The sequence below is a fragment of the Saccostrea echinata genome, unplaced genomic scaffold, assembly GCF_033153115.1.
Source record: "Saccostrea echinata isolate AGI-Se365-2 ecotype Australia unplaced genomic scaffold, CSIRO_AGI_Sech_v1 ptg000028l, whole genome shotgun sequence".
Classification (NCBI taxonomy): Eukaryota; Metazoa; Mollusca; class Bivalvia; order Ostreida; family Ostreidae; genus Saccostrea; species Saccostrea echinata.
This window is the reverse complement of record NW_026889777.1, coordinates 2,799,723-2,822,610: the sequence shown is the minus strand read 5'-3', so window position 1 is coordinate 2,822,610 and position 22,888 is coordinate 2,799,723. Positions and strand designations below refer to the sequence as shown.

General features: G+C 33.8%; 2 protein-coding genes across 2 annotated transcripts in view; one reads left to right on the top strand and one right to left on the bottom strand.

Annotated features, from left to right (window-relative positions):
• LOC133194024 (uncharacterized) overlaps positions 1–22,888 on the top strand; it is a 330,950-nt gene that overhangs the window by 67,126 nt on the left and 240,936 nt on the right. The gene's annotated exons all lie outside the window — the stretch shown is intronic.
• LOC133194021 (sperm-associated antigen 1-like) lies at positions 689–22,506 on the bottom strand. The gene is made up of 23 exons (XM_061329942.1): positions 22,346–22,506; positions 21,717–21,791; positions 21,300–21,384; positions 20,601–20,720; positions 20,252–20,313; positions 19,760–19,863; positions 16,487–16,545; positions 16,159–16,258; positions 15,839–15,916; positions 15,447–15,553; positions 14,311–14,462; positions 14,154–14,190; positions 11,610–12,183; positions 10,446–10,620; positions 10,186–10,266; positions 9,396–9,699; positions 7,536–7,733; positions 6,821–6,934; positions 6,081–6,342; positions 4,975–5,487; positions 4,174–4,248; positions 3,669–3,764; positions 689–3,060 (listed from the first exon to the last, which is right to left on the bottom strand). The coding sequence occupies exons 1-23, from the start codon at positions 22,480–22,482 to the stop codon at positions 2,966–2,968; spliced, it is 3,603 nt and encodes a 1,200-aa protein (XP_061185926.1). The 5' UTR covers positions 22,483–22,506; the 3' UTR covers positions 689–2,965.

The following is a 22,888-nucleotide window of genomic DNA, read 5'->3' as shown; positions in this document are numbered from 1 at the left end:
CAGGTAGGGCTTATAGTTACTTGGGAATGGACCTGCTCCAAAAACTTTAACCTGGTCACTCATCTGGAAAATCTAGGTCAAATCCAGCATCCGAAGCAAGTGTGGTAGTGTCCATCCCTATATGTATTACCCATGCAAGTTTGGTCAAAGTCGGGCTTATAATTACTTGGGAATGGACCTGCTCCAAAAACTTTAACCTGGTCATTCATCTGGAAAATCTAGGTAGATCCAGCATCCGAAGCAAGTGTGGTAGTGTCCATCCCTAGATGCATCATCCATGCAAGTTTGGTCAAGGTAGGGCTTATAGTTACTTGGGAATGGACCTGCTCCAAAAACTTTAACCTGCAGTGGTCATTCATCTGGAAAATCTAGGTCAGATCCAGCATCCAAAGCAAGTGTGGTAGTGTCCATCCCTAGATGCATCATACACGCAAGTTTGGTCCAGGTAGGGCTTATAGTTACTTGGGAATGGGACTTGCTCCTAAAACTTTAACCGGGACGCCGACGCTAACGCCGACGGTACATCATAAGCTCATCTCGACTTCGGTAAAAATACCATCCCTTCCCCTTTAAAAATGTGCACAGCTGCTTCATGTACATATCCCATGCTCCAATAATAAAGTTACCAACCAATCTTTACACTAACAATAGAAATTAGACATCTGAATAACAAAATCAAACACAGATACACTTGATTAAATGTTTAATGTCATTCAAAGACAATATTTTCTATGATATGACAAAAAGATGAACACAAGGCAAATTGTGACAACAAACCGACAGACAGACACACTCCTCATAGAACTTTTATTCCCTCAAAAAAAATATTGCTTTTTTCTCCAATCAAGAATTCCTTTTGAGAATCCATTTAACAAGAATAAATATTGTCAAAAATACCAAAGCCACTCAAGTATTCAATATTGGGACATTCAACATGCAAGTCCACCTGAAAGTTTATATCACATATTGTTAGTAGCAAACAGATATGGGTATAACATAGTTGTTAAAAATATAACTAAAGAATCTTCAAGTAACATTGAAACAAAAGTACAAAAATGTTGACATTTAAATGAACCACACAGCTAAGTAATAACTATTTTTACCTTTGAACATATAGTTAACTGTATGTACACTCAAAAATGTTCTGTGAAATTTCTGAATGTCTTAGGATTCAAATTCAAATGTGAAAATGCTACATGTACATGTATCCTGCATTGGTCTAATTGAAAAGAGAAAAAAAAATCCCCTATGCTTTTCAACACATTTTTTTTTATATGAACACTTACAATCATTAATTATCATGATGACCCTATCCTTACTATGGTATTTCCTGTTGAAATTTTATAAAACAAAATGAATGAATGAATGTGCATGTTTTCTAAAGGTTAATTCATTTTTGAAGAGAGAATGCTTTTCCAACATTTCATACAGGAGTGAAATGAATTTTGATAATTACAAAAATGACCCTCAAGATATCTTCGACTTCATGTCAAAATTAGATAAATTATAAAATGTATCATCATACCATGTTGTTTAAGCTGACAATTAACCATAATAATTAATTTGTTAAAAATGAAAATAAATGTATAAAGTCCTCTCTCACTTCCTTAATGAACAAACTCAGACTTGAAGATGTTCACAATAATTGAAAATAAGGATTTTTCACTGAGGTGGACTCATGAAGCAATTTTTCATACATATAATTTATCTTCAATATTATCTTATTCTTATTTAATACAGAACCTGCTTTCCAATAAGAATATATGTTGTATGGAACACAAAATAAAAAGTGTTATCACAGTATTGTATTTTTATCAACAAATTGAAAATCCAACCAAAACTTGTATACATATTTTTTTTTTAAATGAATCATAACCATTAATAATTCGTTAGTAAATATGCTTATTATAGAAGTGACAGACACTTTTTCTTACATTTAATACATCTTAACAGACAATTATCTACTAAAACAGTGTGAAAATGAGCAATACAACAAAACAAAACAGGGGAAAAAACATTATGCTCCTAAAAACCAGGAGTTTTTCTGATGTTACTCATTGTCTCAAAAAATTTAATGTCAAAAGACAACTCTGATGAAGGGAACAAAAGAAATATAATATGGAAATTAATTAATTAATTAGGGAAGTAATTACCGAGCCAAGACAGTAAATACCACACATGAATAAGATAAAGTATGGCAAACACCTGCGGTGTTCTCTCTAGAGAGGTACGTGAAGCTAAAAAAATTGAGAGAAAAAACAGTCTCATAAAATTAGAGCAGCATTTGTAACAACCGCACACTATATTCATAATTACATCACAGAAAGTTATACCATTCTAAAAAATCTGAACTCTTAACAGCAATTACAAATAAGCACATAATTTTTCGTAATGATTCACAGGGGAGTTCTACAGATTGCATAACATTGGATCATTTAAAACATTTCTTATGCATTCTCTACAGCTTGATATATATATAGAAAAATTTTATAACAAACAATGCATATTATGTCAGTTCAAGGTCTATGTTTAACACACATGAACCAGATTCAAAAGTGCAGTCGTGTTTTAAAGAGTGCAGTCATGTAAAAATATGTATATGCAAGCTATACACAGTAAAACTTGTCTAATCCAGACACCAATGGTTCCGAAGAAATTGGCCGGAATAGACAACATTCCAGATTAAACAACATTTTAACCAACTGAATTTACTAAATGGGACTTAAAGTTGACATCGTATAAGACACGATTTCAGAATACACAACATCCGGATTAGTTAAGTTTTACTGTATAAACAATCATTTTCAAATATCAGCATATCATTACATGTAAAATCCAAATTTTCAGTGAAAAAATTTTTTGCACACAAATTGTCAAAACCTTACCTGAATAATAGTAGTATTAAAAAAAAATTAAGAAATTATTTCAACACTCATTCTGTATAATTTTCAAATTGCTTGTTCAATTAAAGACCATATTCTTTCTTCAGACTGGACAACTCCTTGTTACCAAAGAGACCGGAGGGGGATTTCTGTAGATTTGAAATGACCGTCTGGATATCTGAAAAAGAAATCAAAATGAATGTAATGGAATTAATTCTGACATCAAAGTAAAATACATGTAGAATAAGTCGTCTCTGAATACAGGTGTTCAAACAGACAAGATTAAGTTCAATGAAAGTTGATGTCAATCTGATTGATTGATTGTTTGTTGTTTTATGTCCCTGTGAGAATTTTTCACTCATATGAGATGTTACCATACATGTACACATGTATATACCGGTGAAGGGCATCAAATTTAGACCTTTCCTTGACACTCAGGGCCACTGAGCAGTGAGGGTTCATCATGCCAACGCCTACCATGACATGTGACCTTGGTTTTTAAGGTCTCATCTGAAAGACCTATGATTTTCATTTTTAATGCTGAGTGCTTGGCAAAGGAACAGTCACTACCTAAGTTAGGTTTGATGCAGGGTAGGGATGAGAATTGAACCCGATACCTCCCGACCATCAAGTGAACGCCCCACTACTGGGCTACGGTGACCAGTTGATATCAATTTGAAAGCTTGCTGTAATAAATTTACTATTAAAACACATGATAGCAATTAAACAAAGTTGAAGGTGATCGTTAAGCTTACACATGTCCCATTATATGAATACAGTAATTACCTTTCTTTTCAGCTGGAGACAAAAACATTGCTATTGTGGAAAATCGGGGAACCTTAGTTAAATGATGGAGAACATTGTAGCTCAAATCCAGATCACCTGAAATATCAAATAAAAAACTCATTTAATTCCATATCCTCCTACCATTGTTTTATAAAATGTAATGCCCTATTCTTTTTTTTTTTTTAGAGTAAGTTTTTTGGCCTACAAAAATTTTTGTTAAAAATGTACTGCCAGTATCTTGATCAAAATGACTTGATAGATTTTGCACTCTTTGTTACATGTCACCAAGTGGCATTGTGGGTATAACCACACTAAAAGAGAGAGAGAGAGAGAGAGAGAGAGAGAGAGAGAGAGAGAATGAAGAATCTCCAGCATGAATAGATTAAACATGTATCAAGGTAAGTAACTCTTCTTATGAACATCTGTTTGCAATAGAGTTGTCTTTCTTGACCTTTGTACATGGCTAAAATTTGTTTTTTATCTGTCAATGAAATACATATCATACCTTGGGTGAGGAATTTCTCTGCCACACACTTGGTGATTTTGTTCAGCATTGACCCATCAAGTTTATTGCTAATAACTGCAGGAAAGAAATAAAAGCACACAGATTACAATATACATTTCCCAAATTGACATACCGGTACAACAATTCATAGAGGAACACTGCACATGTACAAAGACCAGTGTTTGCTTTTGGAAAAAGGAAACTTTCTGCAAAATAGCAATACCCCACATCTTTCGTAAGGGAGGCTCTGGAATTCATCGATGTATTTGATTTGTATTTACAACATAAACATATATTTACAGACATAACAAAAACATTTCCCGTTTAAAAGTTTAATTCTGCATTTACACTTTCCTGCTGGAAGTCTTACAATTTGCAGATGTCCAATATGGATAGGTAATCACTACAAGTAAGTTATATATGAATATCAATGAGTTTAATTCACAACATTTCCAGGGCTCTCACACTACTTTTTGGGATGGGGGCCAGGGCCATTAAAATTAGGAAAATTAGCAACCTTTTGGGAAAATCCTAATAATTAGATGAAAACTCATCATATTTTAAGTTTCTTGTGTTTGTTTTCATATAAATTTCTGTTTTGCTATAACTTTACAGGACACAATCAGCAATTTTAGTTATTATATATCCAAATAGATGTTCCTATATTTAGGGGAGTAAATGATTTTGGGAAAATAAACATATTCATTTGAAAAAAGTACATATTTTGAATTGGGAATGGGGCCTTTAAATGGCCCCAGTCAGAGAAAATTGAGAGTCATAATTTCTGATTGTCAATTTTACCTTGAGGTAGATCTTTAGGAGGAATCTGTCTTAATAAATCAGCATAGGGCTGTGTATCTGTCACATTCTTCAAGGAATTCCAGGCCTGAATGAACTCGTACGGAGTGGCCTTCTCTAACTTTGGTGCAGCCGGGGGCACCACCGGAAGTCCGGTACTGGTAGGTTTAATACTGGATTTCTGACTGGCTTTGCTGGGAGACACCGGATTTGAAGATGAATTTTGTGATGTTGAGGATTTTTCTGAAGTAGCTGATGATGGTTCTGAAGATCTTTGAGATGATGTTTGTTCCACTGTTGACTTGTTCTTCTTGCCTTTCTTTTTAGATTTTGGTTCTTGATGACTTGGAGGGTCTGCTTGTTTGGACTTGGCACCAGGTTGTTGACTAGGAGATGAACCAGTGTGTTTAGACTTGGCACCAGATTCCTGACTGTGGGTTGTTTGTTTTACATTGGGCTGATTTGATGCTTTTTGTGTCTCTTTTGGAGTTTCTTGTTTCTTCTCTTCTTGTTTTTCTGAAATATACAATATTAATATCATAGCTTTCAAAAAATTAAAACTCTTACAAGAAATATTCTTTTCTACATTATCTTCACATCTAATACATCATTAACTTCATATCCGACTCCAACTAAAACAAGAAAATAACTTCTCCAGTCATTGCAATAATTACATCATGATTGTAGCAAAATCAGATTTATTGAATATCTGCTTATGTATTACATGTACTTTAAGTTAATATATTTCTTTACTAGCATGTCAATGGAGGGAGATAGCTGGTTTTCACACCATGTTATTTTTGCTCTTACACACTTGCAACCATTTTGCCATGTTTAAATTCATGCAAACCCAGTTGTATTGAAGAGACACATGTAATGCTGTTCTCTTTGAATTCACTCTGTCTTAAATACAACCATTTGCACTGAGGGTGATGGAGCAAGATTTTCCCTGTATACAGTATTAGAAACAGCTAGTTGTTCTTTTTTTATGATTAAATACAATTGAAACTTCATCTACAAACTACTGACACAACTCCTACACTCAAATACTTCCTATTTTACAGTTTGCACATTTAACACATATTAACAGTACAACAACACTGCCCTACCTTCTGAGTCTACTTCCTCTATAACCATCCGCTTCCTGGTTTTCTGTTTCCCCTTCTTTGGCTCAGGCTTCTCTTCACTCTTGCTAGCTTCCTGATGTTTAGCTTTTGGTAAACTGCTTTTTGAACTTGTTTGGGACTGAGAAGACTTCTGATTGATTGATGATTGACCTTTCACCTTTGATGTCTTATCTTCTTTGGATGGCTTTGCCTCGTCTTCATTTGAATCACTGCTGGAGCTTTGAGGGGGTCGTGACTTTAATTCCTATAAAATAAAACACACGTACATCTTAACAGACATATGTTGACTACTTTTTTATCATTCCTACAGGTATTTGCAAATGTTTTCTCTTATAAATCACTATTTGAGCAATATGTGTCTATCACTAGATAGAAACACGTCAGTTGAACTTCGGTATCTCTAACACTGATATCTCGAATACCATGGATATATTGAAGTGATTTGGAAGACCCAACCACACACTCTTTAAGTATTTTACCCTTGATATCTCAAATCCTTGGATATCTGAAGTTTTTCTTGGTCCCATCAAGTTTGAGATAATGAGGTTTGACTAATTTGACACATGATCACATTACACAAATTCTGAGAAGGTGTGAATTGTTTACACATTTCACACTGACATCAGAAATGGTTTACATGTTCAACTTACATCATTGAATTGAAATACAAAACATTTTATGATTTAAAGTTAGCCTGTTTAGAATAAATAAGCCTTCCTGACCTCTCGCCAGTAGTCCTTGACCAGTTCTAATTCTCGTTTGGCAGCTGTATTTTTGTTATCAACTCGTAGTAAGTGAACTAAATCACTTAAACTGTCTTTGAACTTCTTAAGCATCTGCAAAAGAATAGACATTTCAAATTACTTACAAGGCATTACAAAGATTTCACACATTGAATCTGTCACCATTGATTCTGAACTCTTAATTGTGCCAATTTTAACAGAGCTTTCCTTACAAATACTCCAAGCAGACAGCTAATCTGATAATGTACATCTACACTGAATGTATATAAAGTTTATAAGTCAACAAAAAGCTTGCAAGAACTTATAATCCACAGATACATACATAAGAATAGATGTAGTTAATAGGTAATACTTGGAATCACCAATTTTCATGGGGTTAATTTTCGTTCTGTTCTTGGTATGAAGGGACCCATGAATTTAAGTTCCCCACAAAATGTAAACTATGGAACATATAATCATGTACAACAACTTACAAAACCTCTACAACCAAGAAATCAAATCCCTGCAAACCAATATTTTTTCCTCAAAACACGAAAAATTTGACCCTGCGAAAATAAGTGCTTTTACAGTAGGTATAGCTGAAAATGAAATATAGGTAATCAGCTTGCACTAATTGCATCAAACTCAAACTGCACATTTAATCTGAAAAATGATATTCATACATTTTGTCTGTATATTTGAGGACCATCATTACCTTTTTGGCCTGTGCCCTCCTAAACAGAGCTTTTACATTGTCCTCTTCTAAAGACAAAGCCGTGGTACAGTCTAGCTCCGCTTTCTCTGGTTCATTGATTCGTATGTAACAGAGCGCCCTATTGGTGTAACTGACGGTTTGTTTGGGATCTAACTCTATGCAGCGAGTGTAGCACTCTATAGCTGGCTTAAACTTGGACTGGAAAATAAAACATCTTAATTTAATAGGATATCATGAAATAGGGCCAGGATGTCTTTTATCTATTTGAAGATTCCTGACATAAAAAGTATTCCTCTATTGTGGGTTTGAAAGTGCTGAAATAGAATTTACAAAAATTTGAAGGCTAATTCCAAGAATCAAATCACTAATTCCCTATATCTCAGAAATGACCACAACTGTAATTGTAGTTAAATGAAAGTGATTCATATGCCCTCTATATACATGATATAGTACAGTGGGATCTTGGTATTACGGTGATGGTTTTATAAGATAGAATGCTTTATACGTTTTAAATTCAAAGCAAACTTCTTAACAAATCTATACAAAATAGGACCATTTATTACGTTGTCCAAAAGTGCTAGGACTCGTTATTACGATGTAAAAATTTTGACCAAAAAAAAATTCCATCCATGTTTATTCAGTATTGATCAATAAGTGACACTTTAGGAGACGCTAAATAAACACTGGAACACCTGTTGTCTGACAGGGTGGGTGATAAGTGACGCTTGACTGATCGCACTTTGACAAGTCAGGCAGGGTTCATAGTAGAGAAGCCATTGAAAAACTTTTGAAAGTGTGCATATCTATAGCTTCTAGTTTATTTAATTCTGTAAATTTACTTAATTTTCAATAGGTTGGTTACAAATTAAAGCTTATTTATAAAGAAAACTTGCATTTAATTGTGCTGATGCATGTTAAATCCACTGTGTAATTACGTTCGTCGTTACACTGTGTTAATGGACAGCTTGGGTATCAAACATTATTTTAAAGAAAAAAATAAACCTCAGTCAAGTTTAAACAGCTTGGAAAATGGTTTGGTCTAATTTACAAGTGTTAACAGGAACACGGAATGATAATGGCCAACTGAACTATGACATATACCCTTATAGCTTGTGTAATCAGATCTTGTAAAACTCTGTTTTGAGGGAATTGAGGTTTGCTTTTTTTTTTTTAATTTAAAATAAATTTAAATTGATAAAATAAATAAAACAATGTTTTTGGTTGTCTATTCAGTAATGAACATATATTGAACATGAAACTGTTTTAAGTTAAGTTTTTACGATTGCATTATCTAAGTACAAATTAAAGTGAAAGAAAATGGCGGGATCGCAGGAAACAACGCACAGAGCCTATGTTTATTACAAAATATGATCGATACATTAGAAATAAAGCAAAAGGAGTTCAACAGCATGAAGAAATATGCATTTACAAGATAAGTTGACAATGAATTAAAGTGTCAAAGTGTTTTAACTATGATATTTATTATTTAAGGTAGAATGGAAGAAGAAAACAGAATGGAAAAAGTTCTTCTCCATCACTAATAATATAAGCTTTCAAAACAATGTTTTAATGGATTTTTTTTGGAACCTTTATTACGTTGCCCTCGGTATTACGATATTTCACCATGACAAAATGAACATAGTAATAACGAGACCGCACTGTATGTACATGTAACTCATGATCTCTGCCAGAATATGATTTCTTTAATATGAAATCAATGTGAAAACAGCACTTCATATAATTTTTGATTACCCTAATCAGTCTTTTGATATACAGATTCACTCAATTTTCAATACACCAAAATAAGATGTAAAGCATACTATTGAGAAAATGTAGATTGTGTGTCATCTTGATACCTACATTTTTCACATGCTCATTCCCTCTGCTCTTAATCTCATCAAATGACTCCTCCTTCACAAGTTTTGTAGGTGAATCACTGGGTATCTTGTTTCCTGATGATGATGATGATGTGGCTGATGATGGCTGTGATGATGAGGATGATGATTTCTGAGATGATGAGGAAACTGATGACAATGTGGGAGGAGCACTTGAGGCTCCCTCTGGGGTCCTTATGTCTGGGATCTCCCAGGGTAAAACAGAAGGGATTTTAGGTAGCTTTTCTCTCCACTGTGGACCATCCACTGATTTGAGATGACTGTGGCACCTAAAATTCAAGAGAAGATTTTCCAGCATACAGTGTATTTTACTGTGCAATTTTTCAACCCAATACAAGAATATAAAAGAAGAGCTGGCAAGGACATCATTGATTACATCTTATAAATTTACAATTTTTCCAGATCATTTCAATTTAGCACATAAGAGGAATAAACAATGTAATTTTTATTCTACAAAAAAATCTTGCAATTCTTACAGTGAAACCTCATTATCTTGAACTCAAAGAAACCATTATTAAGCTTCAAGATATCTGAGAATTTGAGATAAAGAGGGTAAAAAATCATAAAAGAAAAACTTGTTGGGACTGTCAAATCACTTCGACATATCCCTTGTGTTCCAAATATCAGTGTTTGAAATAAAGAAGTTCACCTGTATACATTTCAACAGGGAAGTTGTGTCTTTGAACTATAAGGACAGATTTTATTAAAAATTAAACAATCTCAACAAATAAAATGGGAATAAAACTGTCTGTTACCTGGATGAGCCCTGATGAGCAATGTCTATGCTGCTGTCTATATTTAGAACATGTTTGTAGTCGATATAGGCCTTCCTGAAACTGTGAACAATAAAAGAATTAAAATTAATTTAAATTAATTGAGTGCCATTTCTAATCATACTGGAAAGCATTTTATTGTTTAAATATAGCAATTTAAAAATTGTCATGATACTAAGCTTTCCCTTTTCATAAATCTACTCCTTTTTAAAAAAACTCTTGATGCTTGTACTTCCACTTACTTTTCTAATAATTCAAAGGCATTTCCTCGTCGTAGCAGAGGTTTTATAGAATGTGGCACCAGCTCTAGTGAGGAGGTGCAGTCTTTTACAGCTGTAGCACAATCCCCTGTTTTCAGATAGCAGGCTGCCCTGTTACTGTGAATCAAGGATTTGTTCACAATTTGATCTGTTTTCTCTATGAAAAAAAATGCATTTAATTAGTTTACAGTATGTATTTTTTTTCTACACAAGATTAATACATTTACTTATCCTTTCCAAAACACAACAGCATAATCCTGAGGTTCTCTGGCCAAGATTTCCTTTTTCTTGTCTTGGACAGACTAGAAAGCTTTCAAAATAATTTTTCTCATTACTGTAGAACACAAAATTTTTGAGACACCTTACTTTCATGAGATACATGTAGGTATTTGTTAATTATAAGCAAGTCAAAATTTTCAAGAATTCTGGGTACTGTTGTATCTAATCTACATCGATAAAAAATATGCAAGAAAGAAATTTTCGTGAGCAGACCATTTCACATGATTACTTGAAAATAAAGTTCCCATGAATAAAGTGATTTACAGCACTCTACATGTACTGAGCATGATTTAAAAATACTGTAAAATTACATATCTTTGTAGGGTCAAATTATCGTGATTTGAAGAAAAAAGATGAGTTTGTGGGGATTTGATTTAAGGAATAACTGTCTAATTTTTTGGTTTCATGATGTGATCAATCGATTGGCTTGCGTGATAATTTGCATAAACGCCAAAGGCGTTTATGCATAAAATTTTCACGCAAGCCAATCAATTGATCATCGTCATAATACCAAAAAATCTGACAGTTATTCCTTATATTTACATGCTCTTGATTCTGCAAATTCATGTGCTACAGGCCCCGCTTCTGTCTCTATTTGTCCCGCCCCGCACGTGATTTTTTTTTCACCACTCCTATCGATGAACCAGTAGATTTATGTAGAAATAAAGTATTTTTACTATTTGAAATTTTATCTAGGACAAGGACATTGGAAATGTAAATATTAATTGATAATGAATTTTTTAGTGATACATGTTAGAAATCGCATTTCCAGTTAGACATTTGTGGGTCTCTTCATACCTCGGAAAAACAAAAATCAAACCCCATGAAAATTAGTGACTTCATAGTATTAGACAGAAGCAGAAGTACCTTTCTGGAGCCTCTTTAAGGCCTCAGTATATTTCTGTATTGCATCCCCATATTGACCCTCTCTGAACAACTGGTTCCCCTCCTCTCTGAGTTTAGCAATGGGACCAGGTAATGGATGTTGTATAAACACTGGTCTCACTAGAGCCACCTCCTCGGGTGGCTTTGCTACCACTGCACCACTAGACTCTGGTTCCTTTTCTATCCGTGTACCTTCTAATGAGGCATTGGCAATGTTCTCATTTTCAGAATTTTCAATCTCTGGAGGTGTAGGCCCACTAGATTCACTTTGCTGAATGGAATTTTGTGAAGGTACTGCCTGTGTACTTTCACTTTCACTAGTGTTCTCCACTACTTCTGGCTTTGTTTTTAGTGTCATAAAGTCTTGACTGTCTTTGAAAGGTACTTCTTCCTCTTCCCAAATATCTTTTTTATCACTTTTCTGATTTGAGGATTCATGAAAACCATTAACCAATGGTTTTTCTTCTTTTTTGTTGCTTACACTGGAACTTTTGTTTTTGTTTATTTCCTGAGATTTAACACTGACTGATTCCTTCTTCTTTTCAAAACTCTTCTCCTGAAAACAAAACAAACCCCAAATCTTAAAACATGTTTACATTGTATCTTTCTCTGTCTTTGATATTAATTTTACATTTAGATTTGAAGTTTCATTAACTACATGTATATGTACTCTCAAACAGAGCCATAGTTATGCCTTGAGTTGAAAGCTGTGTACAGTATTAGATCTAAAAGACAGACAATATTCAAACCTGATGGCACGGAAATAGTAATTAAAATTTTCCTCTGACATAAAATATATCAAAAATATTAAAATATATTAACATTGTTAAAATAACATATACTTTAGCTAATTTGTACCCTTAAATCAGCAATCACAACATCATTACTTTAACAGCAGTTTTCTCTACAGGTGACTGCATGTACACCTACCTCATCTGCTGACTCTACACTCACCTCCTAAATTACAATCTCCTCATCAGCTGACTCTACACTCACCTCCTCAATTACAATCTTTTCATCAGCTGACTCTACACTCATCTCCTCAATTACAATCTCTTCATCAGCTGATGCTACACTCACCTCCTCAATTACAATCTTCTCATCAGCTGACTCTACACTCACCTCCTCAGTTACAATCTCTTCATCAGCTGATGCTACACTCACCTCCTCAATTACAATCTCCTCATCAGCTGACTCTACACTCACCACCTCAATAACAAACAACTCATCAGCTGACACTACACTCACTTCTCAATTACAATCTCCTCATCAGCTGACTCTATACTCACCTCCTCAATTACAATCCCCTCATCAGCTGACTCTACACTCACCTTCCCCATTACAATCTCTTCATCAGCTGACTCTACACTCACCTCCTCAGTTACAATCTCCTCATCAGCTGACTCTACACTCACCTCATCAATTATAATCTCCTCATCAGCTGACTTTACACTCACCTCTTCAATTACAATCTCCTCATCAGCTGACTCTACACTCACCTCCTCAGTTACGATCTCCTCATGAGCTGACTCTACTCTCACCTCCTCAATTACAATCCCCTCATCAGCTGACGCTACACTCACCTCCTCAATAAGGGTGCAACAATAAACTGTTTAACGGTATATCGCGGTATATTTTTCCACAGTTCAATTCACGATACGTTAAACTGCTATCGTGGTTCGGTTCAATCGGTCCAGAATTATCCGTTTTGTGCGTTTATTTCCTTCTTTACTATTTCAAAATGGCTTCCTCGCAAAACATGAGGTCGCCAATAACGCATTTACGGCAGTTAAACTCATCTCCAGCATCTTACAGACCTCAGATTTAACACGGAGAAGGACTTTATGTGATTATAAGTTATAGATGTTAAGACAAATGATAAACCCTTTAGATCTAAACATATTCTTTGGTAATACACAATATTTCATCACGTGTGTATTTCGATGAAAATTCGCTGTCTTGTTGACTAAAACGTATTATCACGAGAAATATGACAACTGGTTTTCTACGTAAATAAAAGGAATAAAAGAATTGAATGTTTTCCTTTTTCATTCCAATTTAAAAGGAAGATTATTAGGTAAGGTCCCCGTAGTTCCCTGTAAATGTTCATCATTGGTTTAGAATGTTGTCACAACTCAACGATCTACCTAACAATCCAATTCAAGTTAACAAAATGTTATTTTAATTATTTTAAAAAAAATATGAACATTTGGTATACCCTGTCAAGTTTTAAAAAAATATATGATAACAAACTTGAAAGAACGTTTAACCTTGTCATGTATCGTGATACGTATCGTATCGTGAACTGAATACCATGAAACGTATCGTATCGTGAGGTTAGTGTATCGTTGCACCCCTACTCCTTAATGAAATCTCCTCATCAGCTGATTCTACACTCACCTCCTCAATTACAATCTCCTCATCAGCTGACTCTACACTGACCTCTTCAATTACAATCTCCTCATCAGCTGACAGTACACTCACCTTCCCCATTACAATCTCCTCATCAGCTGACTCTACACTCACCTCCTCAATTACAATCTCCTCATCAGCTGACTCTACACTCACCACCTCAATTACAATCACCTCATCAGCTGACTCTACACTCATCTTCTCAATTACAATCTCCTCATCAGCTGACTCTACACTCATCACCTCAATTACAATCTCCTCATCAACTGACTCTACACTCACCTCCTCAATTACAATCTCCTCATCAGCTGACTCTTCATCTTCTTCGACCTCCTCAATGACCATCCTCCTCCCTTTCTCCTTCCTCTGCTTCTTTTCCTCCTCCACTTTCACTTCTGCCTTCTTCAGGTCCTCAATAAGTTCCTACACCAGATCAAAAATTCTTTACAAAACATGGTTAGCTTTAGTTATCAAGAAATAAAACTACTGTTGATTCAGTTATTTTTAATTACTGTGTATGTCCTTGTAGTGAGAATGAAACCTAGATCAAATTTTGTTTGTTAATTGCTTCTTAATGTCAATTACTTTGAAATTAAGAACACATTTACTGTTCATTGAATTATAACATTTAAAAAGGAAATTTCAGTGGCTAGTGATGTGAAAATTACAAGAATATACATGTACTTTAAAACACTTACAATGTATATTGTATTATGCAAGAAAATGGACAATCAAACTGAACTCCATTAACTGTTGTGCTACTTGTACATCTATATTGTGGAATCATTTCCATTTTGAGGGTACTAAAATTTCACTGGTCGTGGGGATGTTATTTTGTTGGGAAATCATTTATATAGAAGATTCAATAAACAGATAGTTTGTAATCATTCGTGGCGATGTAAAATATGTATTAACATTGGTCCTCCACAAACAATGATGATTCTGCAGTACATTATTATATACAAATTTTCTCCTTTTTTCTGTTTTGGCATTTTTATTTTAGGCCTATAATATTTCTTTTGCGTACAAATATTAAGTTTGCATGATGCAACTTCCTGGATGATGTGTGGACTGTTTGTTTTAAATATGTGAAATTTATCTGTACTTTTGGGTAAGTATATTTACTCTCAATGCTCTCTCTTAAAAGCTGCAGAAGGTGTAGCTTTTCCTAATCTCATTTTTTTTGTCAAAGCCTTAATCTACCTTTGTTTTCCATTTCAATAATCACATGTATCTGTTGAGAGTTCAGTTGATTAATTTAATCAAGACAATCTGGTATCATATAGTAAAAATATTTCCTTGTGCGAGACATTGAAGGGTTGTTCATGAACAGAATACACCGATAACATCACCATTATAGGGTTAATAATATATATATTTACTTGTACATTTGTCTTCAGTTGTTACCTGTGCTCTTTTGTTCTTGGGTTCTAGCTCCAGCACATACTTAAAATCTGTCATGGCCTCAGTAAAACATTTCTTTCCCATTCTAGCAGATCCTCTCCTCAACAAGGCTACGTAAAAAAATCAGAGATATAAAATGTATATGTACATTATAATACTCTGAACAATTAATAATTTGAATATAATCAAAATCAACAAAAAATTTCACCAGGATTTCAATGGTAGTAATAAGTATTTTAATTTATATAAGTTGGCATCAGATTTCATTAAAATGTTGAAATTTTTAAAGTATAATTTACAATGATCATCTATAGTAAAGATTCATCACCTAAAACACAATAAGATTATTGAGTTTTACATTCAAAAACCAAATCTAAGAAAGATGTTCGTCATACCTTTGATATTTTTAGGCTCCCAAGAGAGAACTTTGTCACAATCTGTTTCTGCCTTTAGCCATTCCTTAGTCTTTAAATCTGACAAAAAAATTATTGCATTTTCATCAAGTCACAGTGTTTCCCCTACCTTTCACAGATTTCCTTGATGTTTTTACTTTGTTTTCTTAAACATCCAATTTTGATCTGTGACACAGCAATTTTTCTACAGTTTAAAAAAATTCTTGCATTTACATGCACCTTTGAGAGAAAAATCCCAAATTTGACCTGACATGAGAGAGAGAGAGAGAGAGAGAGAAAGAGAGAGAGAGAGAGAGACTTACAAGCCAGGGCCCTGTTGTTGTAGGAGGGTGGGGTAGGCAGAAGGGATATACTTCTGGAATAGTAAGATATTGCCTCTTGATAGTCTCCAGATCTGAAGGCCTGAAAAATGACAATAATATTCTTACCGATTTCTGTGGCAAATAGAGTATGACAAATATTTATTAGTTGCATATATGATGTGCCCTTTTGATTTTTGTGGTACCCTAAAATTGAGAATTTCATGAACATGTCTTTGGATACCATGTTCAAGTGGTTACTGAGATTTCTTTCTTTAAAACTTTTTGGAGAATTCAACTCTCATATATAAATATTCCTGAAATTTTGTACCTCATTCCCTTTGTCTTTTTCTCTGTTTGCCTTCATTTCTTTTTCCCTCTCTGACATTCCTACAACAGAGAGTAGAAATAAAATGATCTTTGTTTTTTCACTAAGTAATAAAATGCAAACAAAGCAGATTAAATTCAGTCAAACCTCATTATCTCAAACTCAATGGGACCGATGAAAAACTTGGAGATATCTAAGTATTCCAGATATCAAGCATAAAATACTTAAAGAATAAGTGGTTGGGACTTCCAAATCATTTTGATATATCCATGATATTCGAGATATCAAAGTTCAACTGTATCAACACTATAAACACTTCACAAATGTATAATTGTACAAAAATATCCTGACTACATTTAGTTGAAAGAGTCAAACAGTGTACACATTTCTATAAAACTCAAGTCCCAAGATTCCATCATACTATCATCAGATTATTTATATTTCAGAGAAAGAAGAGCAAAAGAGTTTCATCTCTGTACAATAACCTTTTCCCTGGTCATTCACATTGTAATCCAAGTATTGTCTCTATCAAAAGATACAGGTAGTATAGAACTTGCCCATGAAGTGTATAACATGTTGTATTATACTTTTCTGTGGAGTCTATGGCATCTCTATAACCAGCTGTGTTATGTATTGCATCATAGACCTTAGGAGTCTAAGACATCATTTATGAGAGTTTTATACTTGTCTTTGGAGTCTATGTCATCCTCTATAGTATCAGTTATGTAGACACTTTGAGGGGTAACATGGAAATATATGAGGTCTTTGAAAAAATACATACACTGCATTTTTTAAGGACCCCAAATATTTTCATATGACATCAATTATTAGGTCAAGTGAAAACAGTAACCGTGTATTATGGAATTAAATATCTGGTCAGTAGGTCATGTGGAAGGGGCATATATATTAACAATACCATCTCACTAGGCAGCATGATACAGTTTTAAACAGTATTCTTCCAGGCCAAAGTTTATCAGGGTATGTATAAAAGGCTGTACTATACATGTACTTGCCTGTGGAGTCTATGATATCCTCTATAACTGGCTGTGTACTTACCTGTGGAGTCTATGATATCCTCTATAACTGGCTGTGTACTTACCTGTGGAGTCTATGATATCCTCTATAACAGGCTGTGTACTAACCTGTGGAGTCTATGATATCCTCTATAACAGGCTGTGTACTAACCTGTGGAATCTATGATATCCTCTATAACAGGCTGTGTACTATGATATCCTCTATAACTGGCTGTGTACTAACCTGTGGAGTTTATGATATCCTCTATAACAGGCTGTGTACTCACCTGTGGAGTCTATGATATCCTCTACAGTGGCGCCTCATTTATCCGGACGCCTCTGTCCCCAACGAAATCGTCCGGATAAATGAATCGTCCGGATAATTGAATCACATATCAAAAAGCACTCTATATAAGCATGTATATATGCACATTCTTGTTTCAGATGTGACAGCAAGGAAAAAAAACTTTTAAATTATATTTTGGTTAATTGTTTTAAAAGCAGTAATTGATTAATAAAAAAAAAAAATGGATGGCCAATTTTATGCCGAGACCTCCTTTTTTAATTCACCTTCTCTTTGACATGTGACTTCATGGGTTGAGCAAATTTTGATCTACTGTTGTTTTATTTTGTCATATATTATAATTATTGAAGCTTATATGATATGACAGAACTGTTCAGCATCATCATTGAAAATGTTCAAATATAAACTAACCCTGTATATTCCCCGTATATTCATTACACATGGTTACTATAAAATTAACTGAACACTGCAAACCAATCAAACAAAGTATTAAAAACATTCGTAAACACAAGCCATCTTCATGATTATCAATATTTTTTTTTTCTACAGACGCTAAGTTTGAATTTCGATCATTAAAAAATACCTTGAAAAACGTAATCAACTTCTGTACATAACGCCAGTTTGATATGTAATGGACGTTTGTAAACGGTAGTACATTAGATAGAGATATTTCTTCTATTATGTACCTTTCTATACTGTCTTGTGGGAAAAAAAGCCTTTCAAATACATTTACGTTTTTTTAGAAATGGAACATCGTATTTTAAACTAACGCAATCGACATGATAAAGAGCATTACGAAATCGCTCGTTATTTATTGTTCATTTTATTTACAACTCTCCAAAATTCTCATGAATTTATATATATATATATATATATATATATATATATATATATATATATATATATATATATATATATATATATATATATATATATATACGGTTAGCAATATGATTTTGAACGGATTATTATTTAAGTAATGCACAGTGTCAATTAAATTCTTTGAGCTTCGTAATAAAGATAAACGTGTGATTGAATTGGGGTAAACACACGCTAATTATAGACGCTATTGTTTGTAGGTCACACGTAACCGCCTTCAAACTGACTGCATGGCCAATGTTTTTACAACAATTAACACGAATGCAGGGGCGTAGCTTCCATTGTGGCAATGAGGCAACTGCCTCACTAGATTTTTCACCACCACCGACCCTTCCCGTAATCAACAATTCATTGCAGATAAAAGGTATAATATTAATGGTATTTCTTTTAACATTTTAAGCAGTTCTTTAATGTTAAATTGAAGTTTTAAAGAAATAAAAGCAAAATTTAATAAGATGCGCTTTCACCTTTAAATGTTTCAAAAGTTTTAGTAAACATACATGTATTTCTTAACTCTTTTACATTCTTTTACAATATGTAGTATCATGCTGAAGTCTTAAATAAAGAAACCAGTACAGCAAATGAAATTTCATTGCATTTTAAAACCCCCAACTCCATTTTCTATCGGAGTGCCCCCACCCCCCATGACATCAACCGGAACCTGATGGGGGCTTAAGGCGGCCCCAGACCTTTTGCTGCTACATGTATGGTTTTGATTTGCCTCACTAGAATTTAAAGTCAAGCTACGCCCCTGGAATGCAGGATAAGTGTGAAAATGTCGTTTCTTGAAAAATTACCGTCCGGATAAACGAGTCATTTTTCAATGAACTATTATGTTTTGTAGTAGAAATTGACCGTCCGGATACGGAACGCGAATTTCCGGATTAATGAGACAAAATAACGTGGAAAAAAATCGGTTCCCAAAAAATATCGTCCGGATGGTGAAGCGTCCGGATAAATGGCGTCCGGATAAACGCGGCGCCACTGTATAACAGGCTGTGTACTATGATATCCTCTATAACAGGCTGTGTACTTACCTGTGGAGTCTATGATATCCTCTATAACAGGCTGTGTACTAACCTGTGGAGTCTATGATATCCTCTATAACAGGCTGTGCTGAGGATTTGCCTTTCTCTCTGGGTTTATCTTTTTCTGCAGCTTCCAATTCTTTGTCAACATCAAACCTATAAAATAATACACCTCTACAGAATCTGTGTAATGTTCCAAGTTCTTCTAATTTGTATATTTCTTATCATCTGAAAGACATGTAGGGCTAGCACATGCAAGAATTGTAGCATTACATGTATGTATATACAGTCAAACCTTGTTATCTTGATCTCGATGAAACTGAGAAAAAACTTTGAGATAATCCAAGGATTCGAGATATCAAGGGTAAAATACTTTAAAGAATAAGTGATTGGGACTTCCAAATCACTTCAACATATCCATGGAATTTGAGATATAAGACTGAGTGTTCGAAATAGCAAAGTTCAATCGTGCATGTAGGCGTAGAACAACATGCAACAGCAAAAACAAACATCTTTTATTGGTTTATCGGTATAAAAGACTCACTTGTCCCATTCTTTGTAGCTGCGAGGCATGGCTGGCTTTTTCTTGTCTTTGTCTTTCTCAGGCTGTAATCAATTTAGCAAAAATTAGATTCTTGTCCAAATTCTAATAATTAATATTTACATCAATGTATACATGTAACTCAAGCACAAGTCATACATCACTGCTGTTGTTTAAAATTTTTAAATTACCATTTTTTAAAAAAATTTAAACAATTATGTATAAGAAATATTGAACATATTGAAAAGTCTAAATCTGTTTCACTGTATTCCAGAAAAATCAACAGCTAGCACTATATATACTAAAAAACACACAGATTTCATGTCACCCATTTTGACATAAAAAAGCGTACTTGGATTGGTTTTCCACTCATAGATATGGCTCCTGATCTGATTGGTGGAAGATTCTCGTTATCAAATTCGGAAACTCCATTGACCGATCCTTCCATTTCCTTTATATCAGATGTCCAATTCTATTTTTAAAAAAAATCAAAATTTGACAAAATGTTACTCAGGGAAACTGAGTGGGGTACCATACTGTCCTAGTAATGAAACCGGAGTTGTCAAAAACATTTTAGTTCCTGTCGGTCCGCAAGACAAAACAATTGGACAGATGAATTCCTTGCCTGTCCAGGTGACATGAACTTGAACAATCAAAGTGAACTGACAGAGTTTTGTTTGGACTGACAAGATTTTGAACTTTTGTCAATCTACCTGGCAAATATCTGACAGTCTTCAGAAATTTGTCAGATCTGTAATCATGGGTATAGTGCATTCATTTTAGTATGAAGAGATTCACCTGAATAATGATAAAATTTATACAATTTCATACTCTGTGAAATGCATGCATTTCCCTTCAAGAATTAACAAAGTTTATCTACATGTAAATGTTTGTGAGATTTTGCATCCATGTTTTAATACACTTAAAAAAAACATAATAACACAAAATATTCATTTAAAATATGGCTTCCTTTTTTTTTAATTCTTCAAATGGTCATAGAAATCAGAGAATCTGTTGTACGATCTGTTGTATGATCTGAAAAAAAAATTACCTGAAGATCTTTCTGCAAAGAATGGCCTTCATCTCGATCAATGTCACTTATCTTCTTCACTGGATTGTCTTTTCTCAGAATCCGGCTACAAAAATTGACAATAAAGCTTAGCTGTTAAGTCTAGAATTCCAAGAAACCACCATCTCTTCTGAATATCTTTATTGGGTGTTTCATGTATTTTGCCCCCAAGTATCCAATTTTAAGAATCCAGTGGTTTTTAGTTTAATTAAAGATTCACCAATTTTGCAGAGTTCTAAAGTCATATACCACAGGGATCAATTTAGATTATTATCCTGCTTTAAATAAATTTATTCCTGCCTCATGGCATATCTCTTCCCATAGATAAACAATAAGACAGACATACATGGGTGAAAACACAACCTCCGTACAACTTTACAGGCAGAAACTATGACTGACCTAGCAGGATTAAGTTTTTCTATCTTATCTTCACACTGCTTCTCCATTTCTGGGTACCTTCCTTCTGAGCCAGACCTAGAAATCACAGGAAACATAAATATAAAGTTTGATTTTCAATCTATAAGAAAAATTAATAAATAAGTTATGCAGTGGAATCTGGAACACGAAGGGTTTGATTCAACTGTTAATAAATAAGCATTTCAAACTCCACTTCTGTAGGACTACTGTACTAGCCATACCAGGCACATGTTAAACTGAGTCCCTGATCCCAACAAAAGTATAAACCTGAGTTTATACTTAGTTATCTCACATTTAGACTGTTTTTGTCAATCTGATTCTGAGTTTGATATACTGAGGATTAGGTGTATTGTACAGTACTTCATTTAATTAAAATGATGGGTTAATGCTGTACTTTCAGTTTGTTTACAAGCCTCATATTTGATTATTCTATCAGTAAGTAATGAGTAAATATTTGTGGTGATTAGGACTGTTACTTAATACAAGTAATTATGAGATGAATTAATCATAATTTAGATATAAACCTCCTTTTAAAAGATTAATTAACTTGATTGTACACCTGTAACCAAAAAAAGGTTAAGACACAAGTTTTATTATATTACAATTTTTACCTTAATACTTTGAGTATCTTCTCCAGATATTTGACATCATTACATTCATCAATGTACTTGTAATCTAAATGGGCAACAGGAATATCATATTTCTTTGTAGTACCCATGTTTAACAAAGGATTGTCCTGTGCAGACATTTTGGAAATCCTCTCAAAGTGTTCTAAAAATATTTTAAATATTAATGCACCTTTCATTAAACTATTATAAAAACAAAAATCCTGTAAAGGTAAAAATAAGATAAAATGAAATACCCATACTTGAACAGGTTCTGGGCTACTTTCTTTTCACAATTATAGGGACTTTAGCCTATAGGTACTGTTCAGAATAAGGCTATCAGTCAAAGCATCCTTAGTGAACATGGTGAAAGAATTAAATTTTTTTTACAAATTGTCAGTACTGTTCTAATAAAGAAAAACGTCAATACATCATGAAGATTAAAGCAAAACCGAAAATAGATTGGAAAATCTTGAAATAAGGCATGATAAAAATTAAAGTAAAACCGAAAATAGAGAATTTATTTCGCCAAATACGACACACTGGCCT